This window comes from Ictidomys tridecemlineatus, chromosome 13 (assembly GCF_052094955.1).
Source record: "Ictidomys tridecemlineatus isolate mIctTri1 chromosome 13, mIctTri1.hap1, whole genome shotgun sequence".
Taxonomy (NCBI): Eukaryota; Metazoa; Chordata; class Mammalia; order Rodentia; family Sciuridae; genus Ictidomys; species Ictidomys tridecemlineatus.
Genome location: NC_135489.1, coordinates 56,851,485 through 56,878,517, shown reverse-complemented (window position 1 = coordinate 56,878,517; position 27,033 = coordinate 56,851,485). Strand labels below are relative to the sequence as shown.

At 42.2% G+C, this 27,033-nt stretch overlaps 1 protein-coding gene across 12 annotated transcripts in view; it reads right to left on the bottom strand.

Annotated features, from left to right (window-relative positions):
* LOC101965481 (microtubule cross-linking factor 1) overlaps positions 1-26,085 on the bottom strand; it is a 126,432-nt gene extending 100,347 nt beyond the window's left edge. For 7 of the 12 annotated variants that reach the window (XR_013429708.1, XM_078030388.1, XM_078030395.1 and 4 more), the window contains exons 1-3: positions 24,914-26,085; positions 15,114-15,338; positions 13,307-13,465 (exon numbers count right to left, since the gene is read on the bottom strand). Coding sequence is in view for 11 of the 12 variants with exons in the window: in XM_078030388.1 (XP_077886514.1) it covers positions 13,307-13,465; positions 15,114-15,338; positions 24,914-25,966 (1,437 nt within the window). In the remaining variant the exon portion in view is untranslated. Of the gene's footprint in view, positions 1-13,306; positions 13,466-15,113; positions 15,339-24,436; positions 24,534-24,913 lie in introns of those variants that run through there. The other 5 variants (XM_078030392.1, XM_078030391.1, XM_078030394.1 and 2 more) reach the window with 2 other exon arrangements.
* Between the last annotated feature and the right edge of the window lie 948 nt (positions 26,086-27,033).

Below are 27,033 nucleotides of genomic sequence, written 5' to 3'. Positions count from 1 at the left end.
ACCATTCTCCAAAATTTCTGTTTCTTTGATTTTTGATTCTGAACTTGGGAATAAAAGTTACCCAAATGACATTACACCATAACATGACATGTAAGACATAAATACAATAGACCTCCAAGAATCAAATGTAAATTGTGAAAATAGAAGATTTTCTATTTATTCCCATAGCACCAACAGTGTACAAACTTGCTGCAGTTAGTCATCTAGGGAAAGTCTAAATTATTCAGAAATATATCTGCTTTGTCTATATTTTTAACTATTTTTAGGGAAAAAAGCTTGAACACTGTTCATTTCACTCAAATTCACAAGTTCTATCCTAGTGCTCAAATATCAGTAGATAAAATGTTGAAATATTACCTTCCAGAGTGTCCCATATTCCTAAAATGTTTTGTTAGTAGAAGGAGAGAAATGGCAGGGTCTTAAATCCCTTGGAAAAGTCTTTAAGCCTCATCACTACCTCTAATGTGGGCATCCCAAAGGCACCCTCTTCTGCCCAGAGAGGCCACTTGGGCACCACAGTGCTGTGGTGAGACTCCTCCAGAAACAAGAGGTCATTCAGCTCACAGGAAACCACCTGGTGCTGCATGACCCTAGTGATGAACCTGGCTGAATGTTCAGGAAGTTGACAGCAGAAGTGGCTTTGCTTATCACTAACCAAACAGGGAGATTTTATGACTCATTGTCAAAAAAAAAAAAAAAAAAAAAAACAACAAAACTTGACCTACAGTAGAATCACTGATTTGTATTAACTGCCCTGGGGTAATCATTTACAGAATCAAAAATTCCTTACCAAGAGATTTTTAGATAATGGTACTGCTCTTTCTCAAGGGAAAATAAAAATGACAAAACCTTTACTCATTCAAAAAAACATATAGGGAGTGTTTAATAAGGGCAGGGATGTACAGACTCTTATATACCAACAGGCAAAGATGTGAGTGCTCCAAAAGACCACGGAGCTGTTCAAATTGCTGTCTGACACAGACAACTCCTAAGAAAGCTCTTTCCACTCTTTGTATAGCTAAGTAATCAAGACTGTGTGGTTTGAGAGAGAACTCAAAAAAAAAAAAAACCATGCAAATGTGCCCAACTGATTTTTAATAAGGGTACAAAAACAACACAATGAAAGAAAGATAGCCTGGTCCACAAATAATGCTGGAGCAAAAAAAAAAAAAAGGGGGGGGAGGGGGAAGAAGAAAACAGAACCTCAATTTAGTCTCACATCTTAACACAAAAATGAATTCAAAATGTATTGCGGACTTAACTGTAAAGTATATAAAACTTTAAGAAAAAAAAATAAGAGAAAACATTCATAGTCTAAGGCATAAGGCAGAGAACTCTTAAAATCAATGCCCTAAGAGAAATATCCATAAATTGGACCTTCTTCAAAATAAAGAACTTTTGCCCTAAGTGAAAACCTTGTTTAAAGGACAAGCTACAGAAGGGGGAAAAAATATTTGCAAATTCATTTATATGACAATGGACTAGTATATAGAATGTACAAAGAATTCTCAAAACTCAGTAGTTTTTTTAAAAAAAGTTAAATAAACAAGCCGTTCAATTATAAAATGTTCAAAAAAGACATGAAGAGACATTTTACCAAAAAAGGAGGTCCAGATGGCAAACAGCTTATGAAAATATCTCCAACATCATTAGCCATTAGAGAAATGCAATTTAAAGCCACACTGAGATATCCTTTATCAGAATGGTTTAAGTAAAAATCAGTGATGACACCAAATACTTGTGAGGATGCAGAGAAATGAGTGCTCATTCCTTACCAGCAGAACATGAAATGCTACAGTCACTCCAGAAGACAGTTTGAAACTTTCTTTTAAAAACTCAACATGCAATTGTTATATGACCCAGGAATTATCCCAAAGAAATGAAAACTTGTTTTCCCACAAAAACACTCATGTGAATTTTCACAGCAATTTTATTTGTAATAGCCTGTGAGATGGGGGTGGGGATGCTTTCCTTTTTCCTCTGCTTTCTCAATCTGTACCCTTTTATGAGCAAACATGTGAAGGTTTCTCCTACCAAACAACTTTCCTACACACTGGCTGGGTGACCTACAGTAAAATCCAATTTGGACACTATCTACCCAAAGTCAGCATCAGACCCTAGAGATGAGCAACTCAGATCTACAAAAACTATATGTACTTCAGATGCCAATTGTAAGTGGTGGGTCCCAGGTTACCCATAACTTCTGTTCAACTTGGCTAAAATCAGAAGCCCCATAACCCTACCCTAGGGTTCAATCATTTGCTAGAATGGCCCACAGAACTCAATAACTTTGCTTATATTTAGCCATTTATTATAAAAGGATACTACTACGGAGGACATGCATGGAACAATGTGGCAGACACCTGTAAGCCCGGGTACTCAGGAGGCTGGGGCAGGAGGGGTGCAAGTTTGAGGCCAGCCTGAGCAATATGGGGAGATCCTGTCTCAAATAAAAAATAAGAAGGGTTTGGAAAGTAGCTCAGTGGTAAACTGCCCGAGTTCACTCTCCAGTACCCTGAAAAAGAAAAAGATGTGGGGTATCACATGATTGGCCACTGATGATTAGCTCAACCTTTAGCCTCTCCCCTCTCTCCTCCTCTCTCATCCTGGAGGTAGGGGACTGAGCTAAAAGTTCTTCTGTCCAACCATCCTGAGGCTATCCCAGAGCCCCAGCCACCAGCCGTCTCATTAGCACACAAGACACTTATCACTTTAGAGATTCCAAGGGTTTTAGGCTAGGTGAGGTTTGAGACAGAAAAAGGGATAAAGATGGAGAAAACATATTTATTTGTGCTCATTTGGGTCTCAGAATACTGCATATACAACACATATGATGGTGGTCCCTTAAAACTGTAATCACACAGTGACCTTGTAGCCATCTAGTTTATGTTGTGTCTGCACAACAACAAAATCACCTAAGGATTCATTTCTCAGAAATTCTATTTTAATAATACACAAATACACTATGTTTCTTCTTATATAATACACACCTATGATAAAGTTTAATTTATACATTAGGCATAGTAAGAGATTAACAGCAATAACAAATAATAAAAGGCACCAAACATAGAAACATATTATAATAAAAATTATTTAAAACTTGTGCATTATTTCTAGAAATTTACATTTTATATTATCTGCTACAGATGGACTCATGTAACAGAAACCTGGGAAAGTAAAACAGCAGATAAGGTGGGATTACTATACAACTATACTGGAACCCTCTCACTATTGTGGTTAAGGTACCTTGTCTGTCAAATGTCGTCTCTCTGTAAGCTTGTTCTTGTTATTCTACCCCCCTTCTACTGTGAACCAAAAGGAAGAAAGAAAATCTCTTCTACCACAGTGAATGCTGTGATTTGTGAAATCATACTTTGATCATTTTCTTATTTCTGCCCTATAGTTTCCAGTTTCATATGAAAAAAAGCAAAAAAGATATATCGTGGGATTATTCAAATTACCAGCACTTTTTCCCACTAGTTTTATCTTTCAGGTTTTCCACAATAACCATGCAGCAGTTCATCACATGGAAAGGCCTATTCAGAGTTTGGAAAAGAGTTATGGAACCCTTCCATGAGGAGGTGGCATCTCCAAGAGAATGCTAAAGAATGAGCAAGACATCGTTGGCAGAGGTGGGAATCAGGGAGGAATCCTGGGGAATAGAGGTACAGACCATGACGCTGGATGAAACCTGTCAGGGAGAGCAGGGTGGCGTGGGAGGCTGAGGGGGCTACGCTCCCTCCTGTCAACCTGACCTTCCTTCTTCCTCCTATAATGTCGAGATGAAAGCAAAGGCATAATAAATACTACGACAAGTAGAAATTAATTTTATATAGAAACATTCATGGGTCAAAGAAGGATGCAGGCATCCTTCCCTGCCTACCCTTGAGGACTGAACCTGAGCTGCCCATTGCTCTTTGTCCCCACATCAGACACAGGAGCACCCTGTGAAAGACCCTGCTCCAAGCAGACTCCACAGGGCTCCCCTCCAGTTCTGGTCTAATAATTAGCCTCTTTCTAAATCTACAAACAAAATGTAGGAGGTGACTCCAGAGGGAAGATCTGGAGGAAAGAGCAAAAAGAGGAGGGTTGCTGGGAGTGGAGAGGCCTGGGTGAGAACCCTGCTGTATCCCGGGCAGCTGCCTAACTACAACTCACTCAGCCTTCCCAGACCTCAACGTCCTCACCAGGCCCTGAGAGGGTGGGGCAAGCACCTCACCACCCTCCAGGCTCCAACACCCAGTCAACCTGATGTGATGGTTTGGATCTTAAACATTCCCCAAAGGCCCATGTGATTTGGTCCCCAGCCTGTTGTGCTAGTGGGAGGTGGTGGAACCTTCAAGAGGTGGGGCCTACTGGAAGGGCATTAGGTGACTGAGAACATGCCTTTGAAGGGAATATTGGGATGTTCCATTTCTTCTCTCTCACTTTGCCTCCCCGCTACCATGGAGCTTTGCTCCACTACACACTCTCTGCCTCACCACGATGTACTACCTCAAAGGCAGCAGGGCCAAGTGACTATGGACTATAATCTCTGAAACCTTAAGCCAAAATAAACCTTTCCTCTTTATAAACTGGTTATCTCAGGCATTTTGACACAGTGATGGAAAGCTGACTACCTGAGGTCCTGGTATAGATAGGACTAATACACCCACTTACTCCATCTGACAAACACACACTCACTCCTGCCTTTCCCTACTCCTTTCCCATCGCCACCATTTTCTCTTTTTTCCAGCATAACAGAAGTCACACAAATTGGTAGGATAGTTCTTTGACCCTTGAACTCAATTAACTAGCATAACCCAATAAACTAGAACACACTTGAACCAGACAATTGCCTTTCCTCCTGAGGTCTCAACCACAGCTCCTCATGAGGAAAACCCTGCTCATCTCACAAGGTCACTGTGAAGCCAGATGGATGAGATGCCTGAGGTGAGCACTAAGAAGAGAGCTTTGGGACTTTTCCTAGAGTAACAGAAGACCTCAGTAGGATTTTGTCTTGATTTTTGACAAGAACTGGCTCCCAGGACATGGATTCCTACTGACCAGAACTAACTGTGATATGCTCTGTCTCATCCTCCCAGCAGCAGCATGAATCAGCCATTAGTACTATTTATGGTTGTTTAACGAACACACACACCCTTTCTTTCCAGCCGCCAAAACTGTTCCATTACAGCTTAAGCATTTGAAAATATTTATGCCAAGTCTTTCTGCATTTGCTGCCCTGTTCCTAACACTCCATGGGCCTCTGCACTCTGCATTTCCAGGCTGGTCACCCCTGCCCTCCTGTTCTGCAAGAAAAGACACAAAAGGCTCACAGGAGCAGTGGCAAAAGTGGTTCAGACACTGAACACCCAAACGTACAGATACACACATACACACAGACACACACTCACACACACACACACACACACACACACACACACACAGAAACAGACACAGCAATGTATGCACACCGAGACACTGGGATACTTACACACAAATACAAAGATACACCTGTGGGGACACATGCAAACACACACACACACACACATACATATATATCACACACCAGACTCTTCTCAAGTTTCAGTGTTTGGGAAAAGGCTTAACCAGACGCTCCCAATTCTTCTTCCACTCTGCAATTCATTGTAACTCATTATTAACCTAGCAGGCCGCATAACTGGGATATCATTTAAGACACCAAATTTTCCCTCCTTCCTGATCTCCTGCTAGAATTTCCCCACCCCACCCCACCCCTCTCTCACACACACACACACACACACACACACACACACACACACACACACTCAGTGACTAGCAAATGAAACCAGGTGCTGCTCTATTCCTTCCTGAGCTAACACACAAAACACCTGCCCAGGAAAAACCTCATGACCTACTGACCCTACAGCATGGTCAGTGTCCTAGGAGGTGCCCTGACAAGACTTTGCCCAAAGAGGCTTCTGCTGGCTCACCCAAGCTAATCTCTGCTTAAGAGGGAAACCATAAATCTGGAAGCACAGACATTATTTTACTGCACTGAAGCAAAAGAGCAGCAAACCATTATGTCTGTGCAACTAAATGTCCAAACTTTCTGGCTCTGACAGTTTCTATATAATGACACACACAGAAAGTCCTTGCCCACTGCTTGAGAAAACAGAAGAAAGATGTCCAGAGAGAAGAGAAGTGCGTAGAAGCCATGACACAGCAAAACCCATGTGTACAAAGCAGCTTGGAGTTCAGTGGGGGTTGAGGAAATTGAGGCAGAGAGTAAAGCAGGAGGAAGAGACAGGGCCAAGCTGTGATTAGAAGTTAGCATGCTTACCCCCGAGGCTCCAGAGCTGCTATTGGGAGGTTTCTGCTGAACCCTAAGATCAAATCCAGTTTGGGTAATAGAGCACATTAAGTTATCCTAAGCCCTCCTCCCAATGTATAGTTAGAAATGCTAGATAAATGTAAATAACAAAAACGTATACACAGCTTAACTTGGGGGGAAATTCCTCACCATTGAATAGAGATTGAAAAACGGAGCAGTTAGCACACAAGAGTATCAGGGGATGTGTGTGGAAACGGTACAAGTCACCAGCCAGAGGCATAGGAAGAGGCTTTAGGTAATGCACCCAGACAACTGGCTGAGAGGTGCACCCAATGAGGAAGAACTAAAAATCACTAAGGGAGGCAGAGGATAAGCCCCACCCCCCTCAGGAACCCAATGAATAGAAACAATCTCTTTTGAAGTGTAAAAATGCCCTAGGCCTATGCCACACACAGGTGTGATGGCCACACTGGCATCACCCATTTGATACAAAACTCCTCAAGCCAGAAATTAAAAGTTGTGTCTGAACCAATCAAACAAACTGAGGCCTCTAGGAAAGACCAATGGAAAAATCTCACTAGAACAATCAGCAGACCCCACAGGATTCCCACTATGATGAGCTTGCAATAAAACCCACTGTGAGTGAGGGAATGTCGGATCTCTGACAAACAGAAGGATTAATAACACCAAGAACTCCTGAAATAACAGAACAGACTGAAAGACTAAGACTTAAAGCTGCTGAAGTCTTAAAATAACAAACAGCAACAATGAGGAAAAGAGAAAATTCTGTGAAAAAGAACAAGCAAAATTATTTTTAAATTCTTAAATGCAAGGTAAATTCACTGAAAGGAAAAACTTCATGGAGAATAAAACAGTAATTGTCTTTTTTACAAAAAAGAATTAGTAGTGTGGATAAGACCTGCAGAAGTCAACCAGAATGTAGCAAAGGGAGATAAAAAGATTTTTTTAAAAACACTGAGAACATTTAAGTGACATGGAGGATTAAATAAATAAGAACAGCTGACATAAGAAGGCCCCACCTAAGACTAACTGATAATTCTAAAGAAAATGTTACCAAATAATAATAATATGAAAGACAGGAGTTGATTGGAGTTGAAGCTTTCTTAGATAGAATGTGTAACTTCCCAACCCAGAGAGAGAAAACATAAGGATTACAAAGTTAATTAAAAAGGAAATCAACGCTTAAAAAAAAGAAAGAAAGAAAGAAAGGAAGAAAAAATCATGGAAAATAAAGAAGAGAAAATACAATGATAGGGACAAATTTGCCTATATCAATAATCACAATAAATATAAATGGATCAAATCCATCAGTTTAGAGATTCTCAGATTCCATTTTTTCAAAACATAGCTATATTCTATTCATGAAAAATATACCTAAAACACAGCTGGGGCTATAGCTCAGTGGCAGAGCGCTTGCCTAGCATGTGTGAGGCACTAAGTTCGATCCTCAGCACTACATAAACAAATAAAATAAAGGCATTCTATCCATACATACAATTTTTTTTGAGGTGTTAGGAATTGAACCCAAGCACTCTACCAACTGAGCTATATCCCCAGCCCCTACCGAAAAAAAATTTTTTAAATACACCTAAAAGATAGTGCCAGAAAAACAGAAACCAAAGGCATCACAGAAAAGCTACCCTAGGCAAATATAATCAAAAGAAATTTGGTGTAGACGATTAAAGCAGAAAAAGTAGCTATTCAGCAAAATTGAAACAAAGAGGTCATTACCAAATTAAAAGACAATAATTTATCACAAAGAATAGTCTCAACTGTTTACATTTAAAAATATGGTCTCGGGGCTGGAGTTGTAGCTCAGTGGTAGAGCACCTGCCTAGCACGTATGAGGCACTGGGTTCAATTCTCATCACCACATGAAATAAACAAAGACATTATTGTCCATATACAACTAAAATGTTTTAATAAAAATATGGTCTCAAAATAAATAAAGCAAAATTCGACAAATTATGAGAAGAAAATTAAAGCTCACAATTAAAATGGAGGATTATGGATACAGAAAATGTGAACAACTCAATTAACAAACGATTTTTTTCAAACTTTTCCAAACTGCAACAATCCACTGATGAACTAAGTCAATGTTATAACCACCCTTAAAAAATGAATTAAACTGAGTATAACTTAAAGTATCAGACTCCACTCCATGACAAAGATAAGCATCTCTCTGTAAAATCTTTGTTTGTGTTTGTATATTGAATAATGATATAAAATGCATTTCTTGTATGGGTTACAGTTAAAAAATCCAAAGGATCATGGGTTTGGACTGAGTTCCTGTATTAAGCTAACTGACCACACCAGACCAGAACAAAATGGAATACTCATGATGAAGCTCCACACCACCACATCAAAACTAAAATGTCTATCTGATCTTACTAGAAAACAGGAGAGAGGCAATAGCACCCAACGAAACTCAAACCTCCAAAAAGCCAGTTTTAGCCAACATGATATGAAAGCCCCTCTGCTTATAGAAAAAACAGAGAAGCAACCTGAAGTTGACCCATCAGGTTCTTTTCCTAGAATTCTCTTTCTCAGTGGCCACTTTACAAAATCCACTGTTCTACCAGCAAGAGCTCTCATTCTATCTTGCAGAATGGAAGCTGTCACAATTTATGAATGGTAAATACAAGTCAATGAGATACATCACTAAATTTGCCTTTTGACACTCCTTTTCAACAATCCTGCTTCACTGGCATGATCTATCACATGTCTCTCTCCCTTGCAAGTGCCAACTAACTAACATAGCTACTTATTATTTGGGTCTACTTTATAATAGGCACTCAATAAACTGAAGACAGAATGAAATGGTATTGAAAGAAAGCATATCATCAATCTTTAAGATGTGGAAATTAAGATAAGGTTAACCACTTTCAATTTTTGAGATATTCCCCCAGAGTTGAGTGCAATAATAAATGTATCAGGGGAAGGAAGCAATTATTTGAGCTTTGCACAAGTGGAATGATGTGTAGGCACCTACGTGAACAGGCAACAGAGTGCAAGCAGGCAATCTGGCTAGCCAGAAGGGATAATTCTAGAAAGGTCAGCCCTCTTGTCTCCTTATCCATCAATGGAGAAGGTAACTTTTCCATAATATACTTCTATTAGTTCCATGAGGACCAGAGGATACAGTCCCTTGTCATCCTTCTGAAATGCTCTTTTCTTTTACTCCAGGATTTATAGCCAAGTAATAAGAAACCCAATAGGGAAAGAAGATGGGTCAAGTAGTAATGGTCCCCTATGTCATTCTTAAGAGTTAACAACTTGGGTCCAAGGCAAGTTTGTTTAAGCACAGAGGAACACTTCTGGGATGTAGAAGAGAAAAACTAGAAATACTGTGTAGCATTAATGTACACTGTCAGCCTTCAAATTTGTCTGAGGTGAGACAGATGAAAATATGGCTACAATAGAGACAAAAATTTTTGAAGTTAAAATTCACATAATATGGGGCTGGGGTTGTGGCTCAGTGGTAGAATGCTTGCCTAGCACAGGCGAGGCCCTGGGTTCAATCTTCAGCACCACATAAAAATAAATAAATAAAATAAAGGTATTGATAACTACAACTAAAAAATAAATATTTTTTTAAAAATTCACATAATATAAAATTAACTATTTTCAAGTGAACAATTCAATTGCATTTAGTACATTCACAATGTAATGCAGCCACCACCTTATCTAATTCTAAAACATTTTCATGACCCCCCCCAACAAAACCCAAACCCATTACACAGTTAGTCACCCTTCTTCCCTCTCCTTGACCCCTAGAAACTACTAATGTTTTTTGTTGTTGTATTTTTTTTATACTTTTTTAGTTGTCAATGGACCTTTATTTAATGACTTTATTCATATGAAGGCTGAGAATCGAACCCAATGCCTCACACAAGCTAGGCAAGCACTTTACCACTGAACCACAACCTCAGCCCCGAAACTACTAATGTTTCCCATCCATGTGAATTTATCTATTCTGGGTGCTTACTATAATTGAATCATACACTATGTCTGGCTTCTTTGACTTAGCAAATTTTCAAAGTCCATCCACATTATATCATATGTCAGTGAGAAAGAAAATTCCTAAAACTACAAAAGCAGAAGAGCAGAACCTAAAGCACTTAGCAAGCAAATGAAGATAGAGAACCAGAAAGTTGGTGATCACTGCCATCATATGCCTCAGTGACTAAAAGGATAGTGGCACCATCACACATACACGAGAGGCAGGAGGTGGCACAGGTTAGCACGAGGGGCGGTAAATTTGATCTGGACATGCCGAGTCAGAAGTGCTAGGAAAAGTTCATATTAGAGATATCCACCAGGCCACTGAAAATTGTCTGGAGCTTTAGGGAGAAGGCCCAGGGACAGCTGCAGAGATGAAGTTGCATGGAGCTGCTTTGTTTCACTGACCTCAGCTTTAACTGTATAACAGAAATCATCAACAAATTAGGATCTGTACATCTGCAATAACTTCTGTTACTCAGACACAGACAAAACATGAACTGTCCTTGCCTATTTAAGGATGTCCCACATTCATTTACAAAACTTCTGAGGTGAATGAGTAGCAGCAAAGTTTGGGATCAGAAAAATCTTATGCTTATGCTACAGAAAAACTCATAGTACATTTGTTCTAGTTTGTCTGAAAATATCCCATCCACAGAGACAAACAATTGGCAATAAATATCTCCCACAAAACCTCTGAATCTGGTATCAGTAGGTGTCATCACTCTCTGCTTCCAGCAAAATCTATCAGCATTCTAACCCTCCTGAAACTCCTGTCAGTTTTACAACTCATTTAGAAGTTTGATATAAATATGCAGTCCCACTGGTCTGACTGCAAATCTGGAGATAAAATACTTATTTCATCCAATTGAGCAATCCCTCTGAGTAATTTTAACCCATACAGGGAGGGGCTGATCTCTCCACTTCTCATATCCACCCTGAGCCAACATCAGGCTATTGAAAGATCCTTGCCTCACTTTGGCCTTGCTTTCAATGTTTTCTTCAAAGTAATGTCAAATCCTACACATATTGATTTAAATGTATGAAAAAGAATCTTTGCTTGCTTGAAAAATACAAGCAGTCAGCCCTCTGTGTCCAGGGCGTTCCATACCTAGAGGCAACTAAACCATGGGTTGAAACTATTCTAGAAAAATATACTGCATCTGTACTGAATATTACAGACTCTTTGTCATTATTCCATGAACAATACAACATAACAACTATTTGCAGGACATTTATATTGTATTAGGTATTATAAGTGACCTAGAGATAATTTTACGTATAAAGGTAGATTATGCATAAGTTACATGCAAATATGCCATTTGATAAACGAGCCTTGAGCATTACAAATTTTGCTATCTATAGAGGTCCTGGAATAAATCTACAGATACTAAAGGATGACTATATATTTTATATATGTTTGTATATACATTTTCATATGTATATTTATATATTAACACAAAAAACATGCGCAAACAAATCAACTTATAAAATATACTTCTAAATTGTTTTCTATACCTGCAACATCAGACTCAAATTGGAAATGATAAGTAAGGAATTCTTTGTGCTTTTGATATATAATGAACAAGGAAAAAAAATAAAAAATTAAAATTAAAAAAAAAAAGAAGGAAAACAGTTTACAGCATACCATCAAGAAAATTTAGACCAAAAAAAAAGGAGAGAGTAAAAGTACCAGGAACTATAAGTTCGGAAGAAAAAGATCCACAATTAAAGAACAAAGTCCCTCTCATCAGGGAGCAAATTCATGTGTAAGTTGAGAGCAAGGGTCACCCATGATGAAAGCCAGCTCTCAGAAGCTTGCCAGGTGCCCCAGGAAGCTGTGATCTTCCCCCTTTATTCATCTCTTCAGCACCTTCTAGGCACAAGGAACCCCCAGTGAATCAGACAGACAAAGCTGCATCCCTGTCCCACAGAGCTTGCATTCCAGAGGGCATTAGGGGCAGATGGGATACCTGAAAAAGCATGTTGAGATGGCTGTGCATTGCTGAGAGCAGAGGCAGTGAGGGAGAATCCAAGAGGCAGCAGCACTCACTTATCTGCTATTATTTGTATTTTGCTCTTTGTGCCGGATTAAAGCATAGACACCCCAAGAGCAAGACCTGTACCGCACGTGCACATATTCTTCTGCAGAGCGCAGTGTCAGGCCTGAACAAAGTGTTGTAGAGGACATTTGGATGGATGGGGAATGACTGGGTAAATCAGGAAACATATTCCCCCACACCAAAAAAATAAAACTGCCAAGTGAAGCTGTCAGCAGGTAACATGCCAGCTTGAACCAGCATCTTCAAGCCTTCATCAATAATATTTAGCTTCATCAATATGCAGGATGTTTTCCAAGAAAACACTCAGCTTCAATTGTATAACAGAAATCATCAACAAATTAGGATTTACATTATTGTATACAAATGAAAAATACACATATACTATTTTCTAGACCACATTGCTAAAATAATCATTCCCTAAAATTAAAAAATGCCAATAAGTAAATCATATTGACTGAATAATAGTTATATATGTAGGTAGCAATTTATTATCTGTTTATAGAACTTTAACAGGCAGCCAAAACAACTTTTCAGCTCATTGAAAGAAAATACTCAAGTAAAAAGCTACTGCTTAATTCTGTATTCCAGTAAAAAGAGACCCTACCGACACATTGAAGGGTTTAATGATCAGCTCATCTAAACAAAAATTATTAAAAATAAATAAATAAATATTTTAGGCTTTGCAAGCACCAAAAACCACCATATCTTTATTCCATTCCTTGCTCTTGGCAGGTTTATTTTGTGTGGGTTTTTGTTTATTGGTTTACAATGCTAGAAAAAATGTAAAATCCATTCTTAGCCCCTGAGCCAGACAAACAGGCCTCTGCAGCTTATGTACTCCTGCTTTCTAGCACAACAGAGATACAGAGTCCCAAGTTCCTAACGATTAAACCCTAGGGGGAATGCCCACGTATTTCTGTATTACCTCTTTCAATCTCTCCAGCTCATTCTGGAGGGCCTGTTTGGATATTTCCACTTCAATCATCTGCTGTCGGAGAGTTTCATTTTCATCTTCAGCTTTCGAACGCTTTTCCTCTACAGTCTCAAGTTCATGGTGCAATCTAACAGATACATCTTTGGCTACCTGCATCAACCACACAGAGATCATCATCACAATGTGAAGCTTTTTATGTGCTAAGGGTATACTCAGACAACTTCAGAGACAGAATCATTAAGTCCAGTGATATCCTACCAAATAGCAAAGGCCCTGGCAATATTTAACAGACATAAGTTCAACCAAAGAAGGTATTACAGGTTGAACATCTCTAATCCAAAATTCCAACATCTGAAATGCTCCAAAATCTGAACCACTTCTGGTCCAAGCACTTCACATAGGGATATTTAGTCTATAATTTAAAATATGAAGTTAATATCATGAGGAAGAATAAGACTTTTATGTGGACTGAAAGGCCACTTTGAATAGCACCATTTCCTCATAGAAAAGCACCAAGAATGCTAATCCCACCCAGGCTCAATGCTTTTAAATGATAAATTAAAAATATTAATAAACAAATCAATACTTCTTTTCCCTAAAGTACTCCTAAGCCTGTCTGCTGAAAGAAACAAATCAAGTAATTCTGTTACAGTAAATGTTCAATGTAGTGAAGTTTCAAATTTTCTACTATGGCTCTAGCTTGGCTGAAACATTGGAATGTTCAAAGCAAGTACACATTTCTATTTTCTAAAAGCAAAGGAATTATAAAGATTCTTTTCCTGTTGTAATAAAAGGCTAGATGAGATTTCACAAGTACTTCCATTAGGAGGAGGACGTTATGCATAATTCAATCTAGATAAATGATTTGATAACCAGGTCATGGCAGAAGCTTTGCTGTCTGTACGGTGAGCAGAGGGTACAAAGTCTGGGGTTTCTTCACCTCATTCCCATTCCTGTCATTGATTTTCATAGACACTTGAACAATTAGTTACTATCCTATTACTCCTTCAGTTAAATCACCACTGTAAAAGTCTCACTTTAATATGACAATCTCAGGCTTTCTGAATCCCAGAAACCTAAATAACCATAAAAATAATTAAGGGAGATGGTCAGCTTTGAAGAATGGCTCTTGACTGTCTTGATGATCAATAGATTTTTTTAAAAAAATATTTCTGATCTTTAGGAAATCTCTGTACAATTTATTTTCTTTATTTTATTTTTATTTATTTATTTATTAATTTTTTGGTACGGGGGATTGAACTCAGCCACATCCCCATCCCTATTTAGAGACAGGGTCTCACTGAGTTGCTTAGCGCCTCGAGGTTTCTGAGGCTGATTCTCCTGTCTCAGCCTCCCAAACCACTAGGAATACAGGCATGTGCCAACCGTGCCCAGCTCTCTGTACAATTTCTATCCAACTGTCAGGCCAAATGACGGGTATTAATTATTTTTCATTGTAGATTCATTATTATGATGTTTTTTAAGGTTTAGTTCAGTCCCTTTTATGACAGATATAAATCTTGGTCCATTCAAAGTCATACAACTACACATACCTTTTAAAGCATAAAGTAAATCAAGTACGCTGACATCTATTGAGAAAGATATAAGCAGGAAAAGAACATCAGGAACATGTGTACTAGTTTGCTAGGGATGGGGTTGCGGGGTAACCAACCCCATCCCTAGCAAACTAGTGGTAGAGCCCTTACATGAGAGGTCTTGGAAGTTACATTTTCAGACAAATGATGCAGCACACAGCAGCCCCTTGGGAATGCCCACTCCATCAACCCCTCCTACTCACCTTCAAGTCCTGCTCCAGGCTTCGGATAAGCTCACCATCCACCTGCCCAGTCTCTGCCACTTTCAGGCTTTTCTGCTCTGCTTTCCTGAGACGGTACTGCAGGATTCGGCAGTTTTTGTTAGCACGGTCCAGTTCTCGCCGAAGTTCCTGCACCTGGTAAACATCTTCCTCTAAATAACTATCTCTCATCTCTTCCATCTCAGCACGGAGTTCATCCAACTCATCCTAAGAAACCAGACAGAGCATATTTATGAGTGACGCCCATCTAGAAAGGATGGCACCTCTCTCCTTCATCCACCATCCTATCCCATCAGCTCATGAAATGTCTGTGTGATATAATACTTCTCACATGAAATAATATTACCAAATGTCTGCTCAAATCTCATAGACAAAGAAACTAAAATCCAGCCTGTATTATTCTTTGTAGCCTTTTGGAACCTATTCCACTCCCAGTTTGTTCTTGACACCATCAAAAATGAAATCAACTTTGCAGATAACTAAATCTTTAGAGTGAAACTCAACACTGACCTAAACCTGTATCTCTAAGGCACAAGTTAGGTACTAAGATGACTCAGACAAACTCTACCTTCAAAGAACATAAACTTTAATAAGATAATATCTTAACTACCCTGGAAATATAGCATACTTGCAAATGTCTCTAAAACTCTTTCCACAATACAAATCTCAGCTTTGATTACATGACTCTATTGAACAATGAAACATTTTCATTATTTTTTCATTATTTCAAATACACATTGAGTTCATATCCTTCAAATATACATGGAGTTTATATTTTTCCCATTCTTCTCTCTTTTATTTCCCATATCTCTATTCTTTGTCACCAACACGAAAACAATCTGAACACCGGATGATGAAAAAAAATTATAAATGTTGTTTTGGACTAAGTTCCCACACTAGGCCCCAACAGACCAGGCTAAAAATTAAAATGATATCATTCATATTAAATTCCATGTCACCAAATAAAAACTAAGTTATTCTGTGACCTTCTAAGCAATCAGGAGAGAGATAATAACAGAATGCCCCCCATCAACAGGTCAGTTTCAATAATAATGAAGTTCCCTGGGCTTTAATCCTTAGGGGTGGGAAAGTAGCCTAAAGTAACCTGATGTTAACTAATCAGCTATTTGTCTATGGTTCTGACTCCCTGTCCCTGCCTTACAAGGAAAGTAACATTGAAACCACCATCTGCTCTTTGTTCTTTTGTTTCTGCTTTCTTCTGCCCTTCTCCCTCTATAAAACAAATCTCTGCCTAGCACATGGGAACACTCATTGGATTTTATGGAACTAAGTGCTGCCTAATTGAAAAAGTGCAAATAAAGCCAATTAAAATCTTTATAAACTGTTGACAAGGAGAACCCCCCTAAAGCCCTCTGCCCTCTAGAGCCACACCATTAGCGAGTGCTGTTTTCTTCCCAAAGGGCCTGCACTCTTCCCCCAGCTTAAACACCAAGGCCCCAGTTCTGGGATCCTGACCCAGGCTTCCAGCCCCTCAGCCATACAGACACGCTGTGGCTCCAGCTTCCCCTCAGGCCCTCTAATCCTCCCAGCTCCATCCAGCAGTCATCCTTTAATATGTAAATCAGACCACCCCGCCCCCTGCCCTAACCGGCCAGGGCTTCTTTCTTTCAAGTCTACCCCCAACTCCCTCCCTAAGGCACTGGGCCTCTCCAGTTGAAGACTGCCTGCAGAGGACACAAGGTCTCACCTGCTGTCCCCTTGCAGGTCTCCGGGAGCTCATTCTGTCATATAATGTGGGAAGTCACGTAGTCCATACTTCCCCTGACCCCAGGCCTGGAACCCCACTGTCTTTAACCTCCGGCTTTAATCGGTTTTCTTCCCACTTATGATCATCATCTAACATTATTTGTGCTTTTTTTCCTATTTACTGTTTTGTTATCTACACTAAAAGCTTCCAAGGATCAAAACCTTGCCTCTAGCATCTTCTTTGCACCCAGAGCAACATAAGGGACACATCTGCCTCTCAAAAAGTATTTGTGAAATGAATACACACTAACAGTCAACACACACACAGACCATATCAACAAAATGACTAAATTGGACTTCCTACACCTTTGCTTTATTTTGGTCTTGCAGCCTAATTGTGAAAACTTCCCCAACCCATAAATAAAGCAGCAGTATACAGGATATACATTCTACTGAAGTAACCTTTTATGATTTAATGAGGGGCAATTTGGAAGAGATGAAGAAAAGCATTTTAGGGCTGGGGCTATAGCTCAGTGGTAGAGTGCTTGCCTTGCATGTGTGAGGCACTGGGGTCTATCCTCAGCACCACATAAAAATAAAGAAAGATATTGTGTCCATCTCCAACTAAAAAATATTTTTTTAAAAACAAAAAGAAAAGCATTTTAGAAATTTTCTTAATTTGTTCAATAATTAATTATTTGAATGCCTCCAGAATAAGATGCTTTCAGTTTCTATTTATTTATTTAATTAATATCGAGGCTCCAGAAAAAAACTCTCTCAGACACCCCAAATTGTCAACTCTTGCCCTACTATTCACCCCTGATTCTTACTATTCTTGCTAGTCCTACATTTGTTCTAAACCTAGAAATTTATGTAAAGAACACAAGTTCTTTCCCAACATCAAAGGCTCAGGTAGACAAGATACTGAACAGAAAGAAATCTCTCTTTTTTTTTTCTTTTTTTTTTTTTTTTTTGGTCCTGGGGATTGAACTCAGGGGTACTCAACCACTGAGCCACATCACCAGCCCTGTTTTGTATTTTATTTAGAGACAGAGCCTCACTGAGTTGCTTAGAGGCTCTTGCCATTGCTGAGGCTGGCTTCAAACTCAGAATCCTCCTGTCTCAGCCTCCCCAGCTTCTGGGATTACAGTTGGGTGCCACCATGCCTGGCAAAAGAAATCTCTTAAAGATGAGTTTATCCTGGATAATATTAAGTTAAGGAAACACAACAAATAAACTTGGAATCCTATGGGAAAATATGAGTTGGAACAAAATGGGGGGAAGATGATTCTCCAGTCATCCTCAAGTGTATGCAATGGTCTCCAAAAGAGCACAAATATGGCAGCTCATTCCCCTGACCCCAGCTTGCAGCTTCTCTCCACTCTGGTCACACTTCCTGAATAAGAGAATGTCCTACACAAGTGACCATAACTCAAAATGAAAGCTGTTTCAGTGGACTATCAAGGAGAACCCAAGTTAAAGAAGATTGCTTTGTCAACTCCCCAGTGGTCAAATGGCCGGGCTCCTTAGGAAAGTGCTCTTTCAGGAAAGTGCTTGCCACGCCTCACCAAGAGGAGGCTGTCACAGATGCCTGATCCCTACACTGAGGCTGTGATGATGGAAACTGTATCCCCAGCCTACCCCACGCTAGAGGAGGCTAACCACAGACCAAAGGCTTTAAAATGGGTTTATGGTTGTTGTTCTTTCATAAAGAGAGAGTTATTCCTGAATCTTCAAAAATCAAGGCCAAGTTTCATTGCTGCCCTATCGATCGGACAGATTAGATTTTGAGAAAGAGCCTAACTGCAATGCTTGTTTCTGAATATTAGAAGTAGCTAATAGGAAATAGATCAATACAAGCAATAATACCTGAACTTATACCAATAAATCAACATGTATATAGACATATAAATACATAGTGATTCAGCTCCTCTGTTAATGGAAGGAATTGTTTGTGATTGCTATTCCTCCTAAAATAAACATGTTTTAAAAAATCAAAATCATTAAAACCTGAAATTACCTGTTACTCAAGCAAAAGTTTTTAAAATTTGAAATAACCAAAAGAAGATGCAAAATACAGCTTCCAGATATAAAAATGTTCTGCAGCCTTCAGACTTTGCAATTAGGGTGGACCCCCATCCGCCCTAATGTTAAATGCTAGACTGGTCTATAGATGTATAAACAACCATCCTAGGCTTTAAAAAAAAAAAAAAAAGTTTAAGGGCTAGACACACCCATGCCTTCAAATCATTGAGCAGGCTATGCTCAACATAAACAGCTAATATTTTTTTGGCATAAATAACCACCAACATTAGTTGCCCAGAAAAGAAAATTAGGGAGGGACCATAATTGCACATATTTGAACCACTACTTTTATAACTTACATTTTATCTAAATTTTTAAAACCGAAGACATCCTTTATTAAGCACTTTAACTTCATTATCAACCCTACCATAACCCTGCCAGGAACACACTACCCCCATTTTAGAGATAAGGAAACCAAGCTGAGGTTGGTTAATGTGTATGGAAGCCAGACTGCATCCATGGCTATCTGCTTCCAAACATGAGCATGCACTTTCCACTAAATACTACAAATTATTTGCTACAACTGGGACAGATGAAACAATAACAGACTTTCGATTGTACTTTTAAAACCCCACCATCAGTGTAAACTACTAAAAGCAGCCTAGCACTTAGAGCTTGAAAATGATCGATGTATAAGTACATCCATTAGAGCAATTGGTCTTCAGGAAATCACTGCAATGTGCAGCAAAAATACTAATACACTCATTTCAAACATGAGGAAATTGAGAATCACAAAGTTTAAATGCTTCCCCTCCAACACATGTCCATTACAGAGATAGAACTGAAGCCACTATTTCAATTCTTTCTGTGGCATCTGGAAAAAAGCAATTTTCAGGTTCGGTGAAAGGAAGTTATGAGAGATAGAAATTATAAACCATGTAAGCTGGCAGCAGTCACTTGAAAAGCAAAAAGTGTGATTATTTGGATTAGGGTCATGATGAATAGTGATTTTCAAACTAACATTACATTAATTTTCTGAGGGCATGCTCTAATTTAGAAAATGTTATACCCCAGAACCTTGATGAGGCCAGCCACTTACATGTTCAAGAAAATCAAATCAAACAGAACATATAGTCATATAGTGTTTTGGCAGATAATAATTTAGAGACAGTAAATAAAAGTGGGAAACTGCTGTTGTCTTTTTATATGTAGAAATTAATAAGGATAAAATTGTTCTTAAACAATAGTTTTATGCTGAATCAACAACAGATCTATTGGATATTTATATGTTGTATTATTATCCCACTGAAAAAGCTAATCTAATCTAATTTAATTGTATTTTTCAAATATTTTATATATAATGGATTCTCGAAGAAGCGGAAAGCTGTCCAACTATTCCCTTTTTACATACAGAGAACAAGTCAAGCTTTATTATACACACATGTATATATACACATCTGTCATGGTAGAGAACTAATGAGGTACCGTGTTTACAAATGAATAAACCAAGATTAAAAATAACTATTTTAATGAAAACCTCTAGGCTAGTTTTATCCACAAATATAAAGACTAAATTCATGATTTCTTAGTGTAAGTGATAAGAAAACCTTTTGATCATACTGATTATATTTGTATCTCAACGTCTTTTAAACAACCCCAAATCTATAACTATTTCTATTTTAATAACTCCTCTTTAAATAGACCTAATTTAGACAGTAGCAGAAGCCCTGTGTATACTGTTGCAATAACTCCCATCTTCTAGGAGTTGCAGACAGAAAATCTTGTCTATTGTAATATGCAAACAATCCACCTCATTTCCCCCTGGATAATGGAAATGTTCTCTGCAGAGTCAAGCAACAGCTAAAGAGGCACGGGACCCACTGCCATTGTTTACCAAGTGACAGTCTGGCCAGAAGCTGACAGGCTAGTTGCCCTAAGTCAACATTATCTTGCCACCTAAGATTATTATAGCCATGCTTCCATAGGCTGAATAAGAAAGGGGTGTAGAAAGTGGAATATCAGGATATAGGGAACGCAATCCACATTAACCCTTCCAAAAGATAGGGAAGGGGAAGGAAGGTGTTTACTTGAGCTGTTCAGAGCTGCTTATTTTTGCCCTGAAGCTTCCCCACTCCAAATGTCCCCCCTTCCAGGACTCCCTGAGCACCTGGCATCCAGACAGCCAAATATAACAAACCCTGTTAGAACCTGAAACTCAAAAATCTATTACCCCAAGTGAGAAACAGGATGGTAAGGCTTAATCAGTGGGGGGACACCCCAACCTATAAATCAAAACCTCAGGGATTAGGGGTGTAGTTCAGTAGAGTCCTTGCCTGGCATGCACAAGGCCCTGGGTTTGATCCTCCCACAAGGAAGGAAGGAAGGAAGGAAGGAAGGAAGGAAGGAAGGAAGGAAGGAAGGGAGGGAGGGAGGGAGGGAGGGGAAGGGAAGGAGGGAGGGAGGGAGGGAGGGAGAGAGAGAAAAAAAGAGAGAAAGAAAGAAAGAAAGAAAGAAAGAAAGAAAGAAAGAAAGAAAGGAAGGAAGGAAGGAAGGAAGGAAGGAAGGAAGGAAGGAAGGAAGGGAGAGAGGGAAGGAGGGAGGGAAAGGGAAGGGAAGGGAAGGAGGGAGGGAGGGAGGGAGAGAGAGAGAAAGAAAGAAAAAGGAAGGAAGGAAGGAAGGAAGGAAGGAAGGAAGGAAGGAAGGAAGGAAGGAAGGGAGGGAGGGAGGGAGGGAGGGAAAACCAACACTGATCTCTCTTAGGAAATTATTCCTCCCAAGAAATCAAAGTAATCTGCTCTTAGATCTGGCACTGACTTTTCTTTTAACCAAAGATAATTCTTATGAAATAATTAAGAACGCAGAGCAAAAACAAATAGCCAATCCTGTCTCACCCTGAAGGACATCAACACAGCTAGGGTCCACTATCTGGGGGTGGGTTATGAACACATCACCAGTAAGGTCACTAAAAGCATTTTCAAAATAGGCCAGTAAACTCGAAGTGATTACATGCTCCTGAAAAGCCTGTGGAAACAGAGGACATAATTAATATGTTGACAGTGAGCACTACGGCTTGTCTGAATGTCCCAGAGCACTCGAGCAAAACACAGTCATGGCAGCCTGACAGGGAGGAAACACGCCAGCATCTGTGGAAGACAGTCCTCAGCATCAAGAAGTGTGCCGGATTTTGTTTTAGAAGAAGCAAAGGCCTGGGAATAACTGAACTGGGCCACTTAACATTAATTTCTGAATACTTCCAGGTATCTCTTAAGTTCATCAGAAGCTGAACAACAATCCAAGCCTGTTTCTCCCTATTTTCATGCCAAAGCCAGACCCTGGGATTGATTAATTTTGCCCTTTTCATTTAGTCACCCTCTTGATGAAGAGACAGAAACTAGGAATGGGGACTCTACACATCCCACCCAGCACAAGGGAAGGCAGGCTAAACGCCAGAAGATTTCCATTTGAATTTCCTGATCATTGAGACATCCTCCCATTAGGAGGAGTGATGGCCTTATTTTTCTGTTTGATTATACTTTGGTCAATCAAGCTCTGAAACTGTGACAATATTGCCACAGATATTATTGCCAAAAGCATTGGGGACAGCACTGATTCAGAAAAGAATGTAATGTTCCATATGGTCCCAACCCTCCAAAATACATGGAAATCAAATCTCTAAACCAAGTTTCTTCTTGTTAGATATTATTTGAACAGGCGGATGCTACATCTAATCTCAAACATTTGGTGCAACCTTCCCTAAGAAAGTATTTGGTCAAGGCAGCACTTCTATCTACTTTCTATTAAAAAAAAAAAAAAAAAAAAAAAAAAAAAAAAGGACCCCTGAGCAACATAAACAAGAAAAAGAGAATTTTCGGTATATAATATGTATACTCTAACCACCATGTGCAAAAAAAGGAATGACTACTGTCTGCCCCATGTGCTCATTAATGCTTGGAGCCCAATTTTTCCACAAGTGGACAAGGTCACTGACCCATAGAAAAGTCCACCAGGATTCTGGTATATCTTTCTCCAATTGAACTATTTTTACTTAAGCTTTTGAATGACCAAGCATGGACATAAGACTCATATACATGCAATCATTCTGGTTTCCCAGCCTCCTTCAGATCCCCTCCACCCAATTCTCTCTCCTGTCAGAGTAAAATCTTTGGGAAAGACTCAGGCTTAGTAAACAGATGGTCATAACACTTTCTCCCCAGGAAATTGCAACTGAACATTTCCAGCAAATCAAACGCTGCCTATGGGATTTTGTATGGCCCTTGGTACACAGGCTAGCAGAGAGGTGTTCATTATGGCCCTTTCTCCTGAAAAGAAAACAGAGGTCCCACAGGAAAGCTCAACATGGTAAGCTAATAAAACAGCTCTGAAGCAGCAACACTGAGAAAAGCAGCCTTGCTGGAAACAGGGATGCAGCCTCGTACTGTGAAAAAAGCAGAGGCTCAGGGAGCAGCAAAATGGAAGCAGCACCACTTAATGACTGGGTCACCTTGGACAAGTCCCATTAGTTTCTAGTTCTAAGCATTCTTGTCTGTGGAATTGGGGTTGTAATAAATATAACAACAGGGGTTTCTGGTGCTTAATAGTCATGATATAGATTTGCAATCACATCTTTCAATCATAAACACTGTATTCAGGGGTTACACTAACAGCTGGGGCTACAACGACAGACAATATTCCCATTCTCAGGAGCTTACATTGTTGGGTATTTGAAAAAGTACCACTTGCATGAGACAGCTACACACAATATAGTTGCCTTTTCTCTTCAGCATCTTTGAATTTCACTATGTAGTCTATTACATAAGAGTAGGTGACACTATTTGAAAAGTCTTGCTCCAAGTCCCAATCTGCTCTCTTCTCACCTCTTACCCGCCTCATTCTTTGCATAAGAGAACTACTGCACCTAGCTAGTTAGAGCAGCTTCTGATGAGGTTTAGGAGGACCCAGTGGCTAAGATGCTGATTCCAGCTTGAATTGTACACTGTACCATCATCACCTTAAACACTCAAGTCTCAGTCCCACCCACCAAAACCTGGACCTCAATCAGGCAGGTTCAGCATTTGTTGAAAAAACAAATCACATAACCCACTGATAAAGCAGAGCCCTCCTGCATCTTGGGAAGATGTTCACTAAAACCTTAACAGATACACAAACAAATTTATACCCCTGAAGCTATTTGCTAACCTGAGGATTATGAAAAATTAAAAGTTGCCCTCAGCATAGCCCCCCTTCATTTCTCTCTAGTCACCTAAATTGTATTGACCCCAACATGGTCTAAACCCTGGCTTCCACAACCAGTCCTCCTCCACGGAGAAAAGATGAAGTGGGATTAAGCACTCCAAGGCTAACAGGATGAAGAGGCCACTGCCTGCAGCCCTGCTGGCAGTGTAGCAGAGGCTGTGATTCCTTGGAAAGAGCTGGTGTGTCCTCTCCTGACACATAAGAACTTACTGGTGGATGCTTATAAAGGGCTGCTGAACCCAGGCAACTCTGAACTTAAAGTTTACTGCTAAAAATGGTCACCTTTGGAACTCCCCTTCCACTCCCCCACCCCCACATACCTTGCTCTCTGGAGCCTCAAAGAGGCAATGAGTGTTCCTAGCTCTTTCTGTAATTGCAAGAAGAGCAGTAAGTTCACAGCCTGGACAAATGCATTTTCTGGAATGGACACACACCTGCATGTGTCTGGCAGAGTTGGGTGTCAGTGGAACACCCCTTTCCTGCAGGTGAGACTGAGCACGTGATTGGGGGTGGGGGGGTTTGCAGTGATTGCTCTCCCCTAAAAAGGCATCAGTGAAGACAAGCAAGACTTGTAGAAACAAGAAAAGCTAAGTGGAAGAGAAGGACCCACAGGTCTTGCCGCTCCTTTCAGAAGTTTTCCCAAGTTCTCAAGACCTAATGAATGCTGGGTCAGGAAAATGGAGAGCAAAGGGGGTAGAGAGCTTGTGAAGCTCAGGGAGTAAGGGCTCTAGAAGCGCCACCCAAAGCTGGACCGTCCGAGGAGCGCCTCCACACCTGCTGCCCAGTCCCCTGCTCACCTTCAGGTAGTCGTTCTCCGAGCGCAGCTCTTCCATCTCCCGCAGCAGCTCCTCCTCCTCCGCCACTGGGACAGACAGGAGCCGGGGCTGCTCAAGCTGGCTGGGCTCCTTGAGAATCGCAGGGACAGGTCGCTCAGGCAGCACGCGCGCCCCAGCATCCTCTACCGCACCGAGACCCGGGGACCCCGGGGGGATCCCGCCTGGACTGCTTCGGCCACCGAGACAGGAGACCGCGGCGAGGAGCGCTGGAGGCTCGGGGCTGCCAGGCGGTGCTCCCCGGGCTGCCGGGCTCGGCGTGGGGGCTCCTCGCAGGGGTTCACGGTCACTGGAGCCGGTACCCGACTCAGCGTCGCTGCTGGCTGCGGGGAGCAGACGCTGCTCATCCGAGAGAGGTTCAGAGGGGCAGTCGGAGAGATCTGAGCTGCTGTCCGTGTGGCTGATGCGCGAGCCGGGGGGCACTGCGCCGACAGCCGAGGTCACAGAAAGGGTCACGGCGGGAACCGGGGCAGTCAGGGGCATGGAGCCGATGGCGCGGCCAGGAGCTGCTCCCAAGCCGCGCTTGGATTTGCGGCCCTTGGCAGCAGCGGATGAGGGTTCGGCCACAGGAGGCTTCCCCGCCCGGGGCAGAGGCTCAGCAGGCACCGTGCGCGCCGCCCTCCTGGTTCCTGGGGCGGCCTTGGCGCCGCCTGCCGCTCTGGCCCCAGCGCCCGGCGGCGGCTTGTCCTTCGCGCCGGGGACGCCGCCGCTTCGCCTGGAGAGGCGGCCGGGCGCGGCCAGGGATCCGGGCGAGGGCGGTGCCCTGCCCGCTAGGCTAGGTGAACGTGGAGCAGCGGGTGTCGGGGCTCGGCCAGACGAGGGGGCAGCCGGAGCCGGGCCCGGCATGGTGGTCCGGGTGTGCAGATCTTTGAGGAAGGGTCTGGCGGGCGAGGGCGCGCGGTGCAGTCGCCTCCTCTCGGCCAACGGGTGGAGGTGGTGGTGGCGGTGGTGCTGGCCAGGCGGCTGTGGCTTCGCGTCCTGGGCGCCGCCGCCCGCGGGGCCATTCAGCGTCTCCATAACCCGTGCCGTGAGCAGCAGCTTGGGCAGCAGATGCTCCGAGCGGCAGCGGCGGCGGCGTGCAGCCTCCCCGCGCGCTCGCTCATCACTGTCCCCCTGCCCCGCCCGGTCTGCGCCCCGCGCTCCCGCCGTCCCCCCCTCCGCCCACTACACACACCCGACCCGTGAGTCCCTGCGGGACTCGCAACCGCTGCCGCTTCGCTTTCCCCTCGCTGAGGTCAATGCCGCTTGAGTTCTCTGCGAACAGCCGCAAGGTGGCTCAGGATCCCTCGCATCCCCCTGGAACCTGCGCTCGGGGCTCGTGGGTACGCCGCCGCGGCCTTGCTCACCCGCACTCGTCTGGCGGTGGCGCGCACCCGGCTCCCGCGTCCTGCTCCCCGCCCACTGCCCGCCCGCGCCCCACGGCACCCACCCGCTCCGGCCCGCGCCCGCCCGCGCAGCTCCGGGCGGAGAGAAACTGCACGCGCGCTCCCCGCCGCCCCTCGCCCAGCGCCCGCCGCAGGGTGCGCATGCCCCGCCTCCCGCCAGCCGGCGCCCGCGAGGGGCGGGGCCTCAGCTCCCAAGGGGCGCGGAGTCGGCAGCGTCCACGCGCTCTAGCAGCCCTGGGACCCTCCTTGTCTTTTGAGACCATAGAGACACTGCCAGCAGCTGGGGAGATAGAGAAAAAGCCGAGTGATGTAGGGGGAAGGGGTCGGGCACTCGCCACTTTGACGAAGATTGAAGTCCAGGAGGTGTCGGTGGGCCCCACTGTGGTGTGTGCCTTGGGTCGTCCATTTTCTATTAGCTGACCAACGCCCCCCACACCCCGACCCCTTCAGTCAACCCCAACCCCTGGGCCCCTCAGTCCCCTCCCACATGCACTGTGCTTTCCAAGCTGTGCTCAGAGTCCCCGCGCTCCTTTAAGGATCGCTGGTACCCGAAACAGCTATCGCGTAAAGACGGGCACAGCGCTCCACAGTTGGCACCCCCAGTGGCTCCGGGAGCTCCGAGAGGGAGGAGCTGCTGTAGAAATAGGAGAAGCAGATCGCCAAGCTTGGGGTCAAAAAGGGAACTCACATTTATAGTTC